The sequence below is a fragment of the Nyctereutes procyonoides genome, unplaced genomic scaffold (assembly GCF_905146905.1).
Source record: "Nyctereutes procyonoides isolate TBG_1078 unplaced genomic scaffold, NYPRO_anot_genome, whole genome shotgun sequence".
Lineage (NCBI taxonomy): Eukaryota > Metazoa > Chordata > Mammalia > Carnivora > Canidae > Nyctereutes > Nyctereutes procyonoides.
Window position 1 is genome coordinate 18,957,484 of NW_026575140.1, and position 11,372 is coordinate 18,968,855.

General features: G+C 46.3%; 1 protein-coding gene across 5 annotated transcripts; it reads right to left on the reverse strand.

The window, feature by feature from the left end:
- Positions 1-422: 422 nt before the first annotated feature.
- SDR42E1 (short chain dehydrogenase/reductase family 42E, member 1) lies at positions 423-9,941 on the reverse strand. Of its 5 annotated transcripts, none has more exons than XM_055307016.1 (3): positions 9,926-9,941; positions 4,281-4,374; positions 423-3,711 (listed from the first exon to the last, which is right to left on the reverse strand). In XM_055307016.1, the coding sequence occupies exons 2-3, from the start codon at positions 4,346-4,348 to the stop codon at positions 2,598-2,600; spliced, it is 1,182 nt and encodes a 393-aa protein (XP_055162991.1). In that variant the 5' UTR covers positions 4,349-4,374; positions 9,926-9,941; the 3' UTR covers positions 423-2,597. The 5 variants fall into 5 exon arrangements, with proteins under 5 accessions (XP_055162991.1, XP_055162989.1, XP_055162988.1 ...); XM_055307014.1 differs by lacking the exon at positions 9,926-9,941 and adding an exon at positions 9,842-9,896; XM_055307013.1 differs by lacking the exon at positions 9,926-9,941 and adding an exon at positions 9,703-9,814.
- Between the last annotated feature and the right edge of the window lie 1,431 nt (positions 9,942-11,372).

Sequence of the window (11,372 nt, forward strand, 5' to 3'; positions counted from 1 at the left end):
TGCATGAATGCTTTACTGTACTCACCCACTCTATCACGGACCTTTTTTTTTTTTTTTTTTTTTTTATCACTGACCTTCTTGTATGGATATACCATGTCATTAGCAGGCTGTAAGTTGCAGAGGGTGGAGGAACCTGTAGCACCTGTTCTATTGGATATGCCATAGGTGCTCATACAAGTTAACTCCAGACTAAAGCAAAAGCTTCTTAAGATAGGGGTGCGTGGGTGGCTCAGTCAGTTAAGCATCCAACTCTTGATTTCAAATCAGGGCACAATCTTAAGTTCGTGAGATCGAGCCTTACATTGGGCTCTGCGCTGGGCATGGAGCCTGTTTGGGATTCTCTCTCTCCCTCTTCCTCTGCCCTGTACCCTCTAACCACCCCCCCCACAAACCTTCTTGAGATAGAAAAGACTCCAAAAACATTTCATCAGAAGTGATCGCTACCATCACCTATTTATTTTGCGATTTATAGATTAAAAGTGCTTTAATGACATCTTATTTGATACAACAAATGCTGTGAGATGGGTGGGTTTGTAGAAAAGGCAAATACAAGTCATTCCCATGAGGAAATGAGGAAAGTAAGAGGCTTCAGTTACTAGATTAAGGCTACACAATATTTCATTCATGGTTGCAGGTCTTCTCATATCAGGTTGAGCATTATTTCCAAAACATCCAGGTAGCACTTACCAGACAGGGAGTATTCATCTAGCTTCCTTTTCCTACAAGTAATCTCAACACGACTCTAATGTAACCTTCCACAGTAATCTATCTGCCTTATGCTTTGATACTGTTTTTTTTTAAAGATTTTAATTTTTTTAATTTTTATTTATTTATGATAGTCACAGAGAGAGAGAGAGGCAGAGACACAGGCAGAGGGAGAAGCAGGCTCCATGCACCGGGAGCCTGACGTGGGATTCGATCCCGGGTCTCCAGGATCGCGCCCTGGGCCAAAGGCAGGCGCCAAACCGCTGCGCCACCCAGGGATCCCCTTTTTTAAAGATTTTATTTATTTATTCCTGAGACAGAGAGAGAGAGAGAGAGAGAGAGAGAGAGAGAGAGAGAGAGAGAGGCAGAGACACAGGCAGAGGGAGAAGCAGGCTCCATGCAGGGAGCCTGATGTGGGACTTGATCCCAGGACTCCAGGATCATGCCCTGGGCCGAAGGCAGGCGCTCAACCGCTGAGCAACCCAGGCGTCCCAATACTATCTTTTCTGAAGCCGAAATCATGGAACAGATAAAGATTCTCTTCTTTTCCCTTTGGTTTCTGTGCAACAGTGCAATTTGGATGCTGTCCACAGCAGTCCTCCAGGGTGGCTACACAGTAACACCATTATTCAAAACATTCCTCACTGGAAGTTGCCTTCAGAGAACCCAATGTCTTCCCAGAAGAAAGCCACTCTATTAGTTGAGAGTTAGGTTTCACTTTTAAATTCCATATGGCATCATTAGCTTGATCATCTTCCTTAATCAGATTTGTAGTTGTTTCCTAAACTTCCATCTCTGCTCAGAGACCAGAACCTTACACACACTGAGTATATTCAAACATGCTTGTTACAAACTCTGAGGGCTTACCACAAAGACATTCCTGGAAGGTTGGTGGCAACAGCACCCTCTGAACCCTGAGGAAGAAAACCCTTATAAGGAATGTATAGCAAGGACATTAACAAAAACAACGGCTTGCTTGTGTTGAGGGGCACTTTATGTGCCTTGTTGAATTTAATCCTCAAAAGAATCCTATGAGGTAAGACAAGGTTCTGTTTGCTTAAAAATCAAACATTACCATGTGGTCACATGGGTACAACGCCCTGATGTTATAAAGGGTAAAAACTCATTCCTAAACCCTACAGGAATGACTAGTTAATGCCTCTCAACAGCCACCATCTCCTCAGAGGCTTGGTCTGCAGGGATCTGACCCAATTTGGTGTCTTTCACACATACTCAAGCCTGTTAGTGTTTTGCCATTCCCGTATCAGTGCACATTTTAGTCTATTTTAAGTGGATGCAGAGTATAGGGAACAGAAATAAGTACATCTTTGGCTCAGAGAAATTCAAGACATTTCCAATCTTCCTCATTCTGGCTCTGTGGCACCAATATGACTTCTACTGTACTTATCTAAAGGATAAGGATACAAGAAACTACATTTCAAACTTGTCTTTGCTTCTTTTTTTCTCCCCTCAGGATTAGTGCAAGAAGGTAAGAAATGAAGACTTAATCCAAGAATCTATTCTTAAGAAGCAATTTGAAGAGCCAAAACTCGCTACCACGTATCTATTTCTATTTGAAATCTATATATAGATATATTTAGATCTAGATAGAAATTTTATTTTTTTGAAGATCTTATTTGAGAGAGACAGAGATAGCACCAGAGATAGCGAGAGAGAGAGAGCACAAGTGGGGAGGAGAGGAAGCAGCAGACTCCCTACTGAGCTGGGAGCCCCATACGGGACTCGATCCCGGGACTCCAGGATCATGACCCGAGCCGAAGGCAGATGCTTCACCAACTGAGCCGTCCAGGTGCCCCTATATAGTGATTTTAAACCTGTATTTCTTGAAAACCATCACAGCAAGTGTGATCAGCTCCTTATTTCTAGTTCCCTCATAGTGACAGAACTGCAGAAGGAGGCAGCCATGTGAGAACTGCCATGGCCAAGAGAAAGACCATCAGCCCATCCCAAACAAGACATTTAGAGTCACGATTCCCAGAACTTCTGCCATGACCATGCGCTTTAAACCAATCGATTACGTCCTGGAGGTCAAATGGCTGAGCCTCATAACCTAGCTCTTTCTTGGCCTTGTCTAGGCTGAAGTAATGGGTGACGCCAGTTTTGTAAACTTCTGTGCGGGTGAGGAAGGGCTGGAAATTATATAGTCGCCCTAAAATGAAGTGAACCATTTCTGTTAGGAAAGCAAAGCAGTAGATGAGGGTCAACGGCAAGCGGACAGACGGGAATGTGTAGCCCAGGCCCTCAACCAAAGGCCGGAAGAACTCAAAGTTGTTTACAGGTCTGCCATCTGAGATGAAGTAGGGTTGCCCAGAGGCAATGTGACCCTTGTCAGCTTTCAGAGCCTCGGAGGCCAGAATGTGAGCCTGTACCAAGTTATCCACGTGGACAAATTCCACCAGGCTCCTAGGATCCCCATACACAAACTTGAACAGACCCCTCTCAATGTAGCTCACTATCCTGGGAAGGTGCCTTTGCTCTCCAGGCCCATATATGCCAGCTGGTCTCAGAGCACAGGTTCTTAAGACACCATCACTTCTCACCAGGGTGGTACCACTGGCCTCCAGCACCTTCTTCTCTGCAATAGATTTCGTCCGAGAGTAGTGATCGGGATGGAGGTGAAGAGGTAGGTAAGGCAGAGATTCATCTCCATTTCTGATTACTTGACCTCCAAAGATGACATTGAAAGTACTAGTGTAAACTAATCTTGGCACCCCTCTCCTCCTGCAAACCTGGAGGATGTTGTCTGTGCCCCCGACATTGACTTCTTCTATCAGGCTTCGATTCAGTTGCTCCCGCCCTGACATGCCGTAAGAGGCAATATGGAACACACACGTGACATCTGCATCCTGGAAGGCTTTCTCCACATCAGAGAGGTGGCGAATGTCTCCACGGATGAACTCGATTCCTTCTGGAATGGAATGAGTGGGGCTGCTGATATCAAACAGAATCACGTGGAATCCTTTCTGGTTCAGAGCACAGCCCAGGCTGAAATGAGAAAAATTATATTAGATCAAATTGAGGAAAAATGCATAAAATAATTTACCAATCGATGTTGGGCTGACCCAAGTCTTCTGGGCTTATCCTGAGTCCCTCACTTGACATGTTCACTGGAGCAACTCTTACTTATGTAGGTAAGTATGCAAATATTCAAAACTGAGGATCCACACATCTACCTGAATTACTGAGAGGCTTTATCTTTTAAGATGATGGCATCTACGTGTTCCATTTTTCCCCATTTTAGAAACCACCACCCATTCTTTGGAATGTTTATGAATGATAAGAGCTGCAAAAGAATAACTACTATTTTTAAATGTTTTTGGTGATGTCAGTTATCTAATTTAATACCCTCAAAAGAATTTTTCTTAAAGTGGAATATATCTGTAGTTCTAAATTTCAGCATCTGAGCATTGGGCAACCTAAGTTCACTTCTGGTTTAACACTATTCAAAAAAGTAGAAGTTTCCATACTGTATTATGTTAGAGTTGAAAGGTTTATTTTTTTCCAACAACGACCAGTAAAATAATTCCAAGGACATGTTTTATTCATGCACTGACCGGAAACCAAAATAGCCACCTCCTCCTGTAATGAGGACAGTTTCCTTTGGAGATTTTTGGGCCTCCATATGTGGCAGTCAAAAGATCACTGGACCTGTAAGAAAGAAGTATGCAACACTGTTACTGACCCCTCTGAGCCTACTGTTGCATCAAAAAAGGGGCACTAATAAGCTCATGGGCTTATGAAGACCCAGCAAAACGGCTGACGTGATGGGCACTCCATGATGCCATTTCTCATATTTCCTTTTCTTCAAGCTCTAGAGTCAGGGGACTGATGGTTCTATTACATTTCCACACACTGTGACTACACCTCTCAGAAGTACAGAGTTGCAAAAAGCTTGACACGTTATTCTGGATAAGTGTACTAAGTATATCAGTGGCCAAGAGAGCTAACCAGTCCCTCATGCAGAAGTCCATTGGTGTGGTGGCTACAGAGCCTGTTTCCAAACACAGTGGCTGTCAGTCATTGATCCTTCAACCCAGACTTCTTCCCTTCACCTCCATGACGTGGTCAATCTCTCTCCCTCACGTTGTCTTGTGCTCTCCCGCCACTGGTACGCTACCGTCCAAACACTGGGCTTTCCTTCCATAGAGATGCCAACCCCATTTGTGACTTGAGGCCTATGCACATCTTCTGTTTCATCTTAGTGAGAAATGCTGTTCCATCAGATCTTCGCCTGGATGCCTCCTTCTCAATATTTAGGCCCGTTTGAATGTCACTTGCTCAGAGATGCTTCTCTGATTGCCCTAAAAGAGATCCCCTTACCTTAAACACTGCTTTTTTTAAAAAAAAATATTTTATTTATTTATTTATTTAATTCATTCATTCATTCACGAGACACACAGAGAGAGGCAGAGACAGAGGCAGAGAGAGAAGCAGGCTTCCCGTGGGGAGCCTGATGTGGGACTCAGTCACAGGACCCCCAGATCACGACCTGAGCTGAAGGAAGATGTTTTACCACTGAGCCACCCAGGTGTCCCAATACTGCTTTGTTTCTTCATGGAGCATTTCACGACCTAAAATTATCTACGTTTTTTCTCTCTCTCTTTCCAAAAGAATGTAAGTAAGTTCCATGAGAAATGAGACATTCTGCCTTTTCCCCTGGTGTGTCTGTACCAGAACCTGGAACGTGGCAGATGCTCAACAAATATTTGTTGAAATTCTGGTCAATTTTTAACACTGTGAAATACATCCAGTTTAGTAAAATTATGATGGGCACAAATAATGCAGAGCCCTACAGTGTCTAAGAGTCTACATGCCAACCAACACTGCTATTTTCATTTAACCTATCTCCTAAGAAATTCTGGGTTATGGGATAAAAACAACACAAAGCAAAATGAGACAGAATTCCTGCTTTCTGGAACTCATGACAGAGAGAGCCTTCTGCAAATACTTAAACCACCAAGCAAAAAAGGAGAAAACAAGATTACTGTTACCTGTTGGTGTAAGCAAGGTGCTGTGGAAGAGAGGCAAGAGACAGGCAAGAGAAACGGATTCTATAGGGCCTATCAGAGAAGACTTCACTGAGGGACAAGCCTATAGCTGAACTGGGATGACAGGAAGATTTAGGGGGGCTGAGATGAGGCAGAGGGTTACCACAGGCTGAAGAACATCACTAATGAATGGAACAGCAACAAGAAGGCTGTACTGAGCAATTAATATGGTAAGTCCACTATGGCTGGGATGCAAATAGAAGCCACAACACATTGCTGGTGATTCAGGTGGGAAAGATGGCCTTGGGTCAGCTTGGAGACACCAAGGAGTTCCTGATGGGGAACTCCATTCTGCAGATGGCTGATTTACTGAACAGGTATGCTCCCTTGGTCCTGGTTAAGGGTCAAGCTTTGCCTGGAGGAGGGAGAGCCTTTAAACAGCCAAGAGTCTGGGTAAGGGGTGATGGGGCTGGGCTATAGACTTATCTGCGAGGAGGAAATGCCAGGGTGTTGAGCTGAAAACAGGACAGGAGCTCGTGAGCAAGTGAGACCTTAGTGGGCAGCACCCAGGTGAAGTCTAAGGAGCGTGCAGTCAGTAACTGAAAAGGCACACAAGGATTTTAGAAACGTTCCATTTGGTGAACAGATGTTCCATTTTGATGAACAAGATGCCAGATAACGAAGTTTAAAACAGTCTTAGTATCTCCACAAGAATTCCACTCTAAGGGATTCAGAAAATGGACCAGGCCTCAGAGTTCAATTAAGAAAATTTCAACAGAAAGTCTTCCTAATCTCTATTTATTCTTTGTTTTTAAAACCGCACATTCCAGTGTAGTCACAGGACCACAGGTCAGAGATGGCTCACGTGCACATTAGTCATGCTGGGAAAAGTACGAGTTCAAATTATGAACGCTTCAGAGTACCTGCCAGGCCTATTCATGCTACTCCTCATTATCTTCCAACTAATTCCACAATGATCTGAAGCTAGAACTTGTATAACTGACCTGATCGGGAGGGTCAGCCGAGAAAGGTGGCAATACGTTTGGAAAAAGTAATGATTTAGCAAGAGAAACAGTAAGGAAAAGAAGCCTATCCACCAGGTGGGTAAAACCTTCACAGGTTACCAGCCATTATCATGACCACCCGGAGCCTCCGCCTCCCTTCCTGGCTTCCTACATCAATAAACACAGAAGAAAATGCAGTAAACACATTTCTCAGAAAACTGCAAGGAACCCCCAAGAACACTAAGACAGAAGGGAGAAGAGTATACAGTTTTTCTTAACCAGCTGCATGATCTTTACACACTTTATGGCTTCTGTTTTATTAATTAGTTGCCATCTGATGCCTTCTGGAGCTGGGCACTCAGGCCAGCGTTTATCATCACTTTAAGGCTCTTTCAAAACCCCGGCTCTTAAAGGCTCTTTCAAAACCCAGCTTAGTAATTGCTTTCCTCTGGGTGGAGGATGAAGGGTTACATCTGACCTGAGCCGTCATTCTAGTAGATATAGGTTAAATTTAAGTACATGATCCAGAAAATGGAATCTTAATTACAAACAAGAAAAAATGAAATTTAAATCCGTCTGACCTCTTGATAATACTAAGATAAAGTGAGGGTAATAAAGTTGACATCTCACAGGAAGTTATGAGAAAACTCATAAAAATGACTATGGGTACTTTAGACTTACAAAGACCTAATTAAATGCCAAGGATCAGTAATAAGAACCTTAGATGATGCACACGGTTCCTTCATCCCGTGAGTTCAAGATGATGGCGCTACTAACCCTCTGGTATTATAATGCAATATACAAATCTAGGTGCCGCTGGAGTCCAGAGAAGATGGGAGAATTGAAGATTGCTTTCAGAAAAATTAAGTTTTACCCTATTTGCTTCAAGGAAGAGAAAAACAGCTCTAAGTGGGTTTAACCCTGTGGTGGTGTGTTTTAACTTATTGCCCAAGTACTATCTAGAGGCAAAAGGTAACTGTGTACTTAATGTATTGAGATCAGGAAAACACACTGAGGCTAGAGGGTTTAGAAATGGTGCTGTTCACATTCCATGCATGCTCTGAAAATTATTTGTGTTTAATATAAAGCAGTCAGGGCAATACAGATGAAGTTATTAAAGATGATAAGGGGAGTAATCCTGATACAGGTAAAAGGGATGTGAGGTATACAAACCTAAAAGGTCAAACACATTGGAGAAGATTAGCTGAGGACATAGCATTAGGTGGAAAGTCGATATACTCCAGGGGATAGCATCCTGGTTACTGGGGGCCGGGGATTAGAAGAAATGAGATGATTGTCAAAGCAAATTACACACTTCCAGTAATAAAAGACAATGAGGGGATCCCTGGGTGGCGCAGCGGTTTGGCGCCTGCCTTTGGCCCAGGGTGCGATCCTGGAGACCCGGGATCGAATCCCACGTCGGGCTCCCGGTGCATGGAGCCTGCTTCTCCCTCGGCCTATGTCTCTGCCTCTCTGTGTGTGTGTGTGTGTGTGTGTGTGTGTGTGTGTGTGACTATCATAAATAAATAAAAATTAAAAAAAAATTTAAAAAAAATCTCTTGGAAAAGAACCCTCCACACCCAGGTGCTTTCACTGGAGAATTCTACCAAACATTTAAAAACAAAATAAAAATAAAAGACAATGAGTTCTGGGGATCTTATATACAGCAGTATTTGTTACTACAATCAACAATATCGTATTACATACTTGAAAGTTGCCAAGAGTAGATCTTTAGAGCTCTCAACACACAGACACACACACATACACACTAATTATGTGAGATGCCTGGGATTTTAACAGATCTTATTCTGATTATTGTTTCACAGCATAACAAATCATCACACTGAACACCTTAAAACTACAGTGTTATGTCAATTATCTCAATGAAGCTGGAAGGAAAAGATATCTTAAACTCCTCCCACCTCCCTGCAGAACTGGCTCACAAATAATAGGTTATAAGTGGCTGAGCTAGACTCTGGGTTTGAAGACAGGTGCGCATCACTCCCCAGCCTGGGCTGGCTGTCTGGCTAGCTAATTATTTATCTCCCTCTCTCTTTATTTATTTATGGATTTATTTCAGGGAGAGAGAGAGAGAGAGCCCCGAGCTTGGCGGGGAGGGCCAGAGCCCACTCCAGACTCCATCTCACCGCCCTGAGATCAGACCTGAGCTGAGGCCCAGAGCCCCAAGCTGAAGGAGGCTGATGGAGGCGGATCCAACTGCCCCCCAGCCTGGGCTCTTTGCCTTGCAGGTTCCCGCCCCCCACCCCGGGATTGGGACAATGCAGTGTTTCCTTATCACCTGCACAATTTCTGCCACACACACCTGGTCTCTTTGCTACTATCACTCACCTATCCTATTTTGTTTGAATCTGTTTAACTTTCTGCAAAAAATACATTCTTTTTCAGTGGGAACCTCACATTCCCACTTTAAATGAGAAGCCGGAATCATTTGTCAGTGGTAAGGGGAGGTCATACTTCCAGGAACCGTGAGATGAAACCCAATGATCAAGTCTAGCTAGATGCAGATGCCTGTTGGAAACCCGGGGGGGGGGGGGGGGGGCGGGGGGACGAGGACCTGGGCTGCTCAGTGGTTAGCGTCTGCCTTCGGCCCAGGGCGTGATCCTGGGACCCGGGATCGAGTCCTGCATCGGGCTTCCTGCATGGAGCCTGCTTCTCCCTGCCTGTGTCTCTGCCTCTCTCTGTGCGTCTCTCATGAATAAATAAAATCTTAAAAAAAAAACCGAAAAAAAAAACAAAACTCGAGAAAACTCCTGAGCTTGAGGTCTGTTTTAAAAAACAAGAAATAAGAGAAGCCACGCACGCCGCCCACCCGCTCCCCCGCAACCGCGCGGCAGGTGTCTGGGGCCTCGTGACGTTGCGGCCAGCGGCTGAGCCGGTCCCCGGGACCCACCGCGGCCGGGCCGCCCCGCCCCGCCTCGCCCCGCCGCCGGGATGGGCGTCGCCCCCGCCCGCCCTCGTCCCACCTGCCGCCGCCGCCGCGCGCTGGGGACAGGGGCGCCCGCAGCCGCCCTGGGCGCTCCGCCGGCCGGGCCGGGCCGGGTCCCCCCGGAGCCGCGGCCGCCCTCCCGACCCCGGCCCCGGCCCCGGCCCCGGCCCACTCACAGCGCGGAAGACTGCAGCGGCTGCGGCCCGTGAGCGGCCGGGAGACCCCGCCCCCAGCCCCGCCCCCGGCCCCGGCCCACTCACAGCTGCGGACCGTGAGCGGCCGGGAGGCTCCGCCCCCGCCCCCGCCCCGGCCCCGCCCCGGCCCCGCCCCCGGCCTCGTGGAACTACTTCCGGCCTCTCTAGGAAGCCCGGAGGGCTCGGCGTCTCTATGATGTGAGGGCTGGTGGTCCACCTTCCCTCGGCCTGGGGGTTCGCCCCAGGAAGGCCCCCGACGTGCCCGCCCGCTTCCAGCCTCACGGTCACATCTACCGCTGTTCCCACCTCCAATATCCGCTTTTAGGCTTCTGCCTCCATCTCGGCGTACCCACGATGCTGAACACAGGGCCTGATAAATGGGGCTCAGTGTCGGCTTGGATGGATGGATGGATGGATGGATGGATGGATGGATGGATGGATGGATGGATGGATGATGGATGGAGGATGGATGGATGGATGGATGGATGGATGGATCGATGGATGGATCGATGGATGGATGGATGGATGCGGATGATGGGTGGATGGATGATCGATGAGGCTCCATAAGACTCCAGAATATTCAGTCGACATTTTTTTTTAACTATCTCTTGAGTTTCCACATTTATGTGTATCCATATGTTTTCCCGTGTCCCTGATTTTCCTTCTTTTTTCCAGTTCCAGTAGATGTGAGGGGATGGCAGTGGGACACCACTTGCATCTGCTACTCACCAGAATCCTATAAAGCTGCGCCTTTTAAGGATGCTCCATATTGAGGTTGCTGAGGAGTGGGGTTTCTCTCCGATCCCGGTGATTTTCATGGGCACAGCTCCTGAAGTGTCTACCAAGGAAGTGGCTTATGACATGAGCCCTGAGGAATGACAGAGTAGGAGCTGGCCCAAGAAGAGAAGAAGGGTACATTTTGGTGGAAGAAATAACAGGGCAAAAGTGTACAGTCAGGATTGAGTGATATGTCTGAGGAGTGAAGAAGTACTGGCTATGTCTGTGCTGGAAGGAAAAGAAGATACGGTTCTGCATCCTACTCTGTTGTGGTTTCAGGGAACTGCAGATTCTGAAAAACTATCCTGATACATTTTGAAGGCCTCCTCCTGCCCCTCGAGATAATTTCTCTAGGAGGCCACACTTTCAGAGCTGGCAGTTTTCTTTTTTTTTTTTTTTAATTTTTATTTACTTATGATAGTCACAGGGATTGAGAGAGGGGCAGAGACACAACACAGGCAGAGGGAGAAGGAGGCTCCATGCACCGGGAGCCCAATGTGGGACTCGATCCCGGGTCTCCAAGGTCACGCCCTGGGCCAAAGGCAGGCGCCAAACCGCTGCGCCACCCAGGGATCCCAGGGCTGGCAGTTTCCAAACAGCACGTGTAAAGGTCAGCTAGGAGGTGTCGGAACTAATGTCTTACCTGCAGTATAGTAGTGAACATGAAGTAATGAATAACTTAGCTTTCTAGTTTTGTTTTTTTAAGTTTTTATTTATTCATGAGAGACACAGAGAC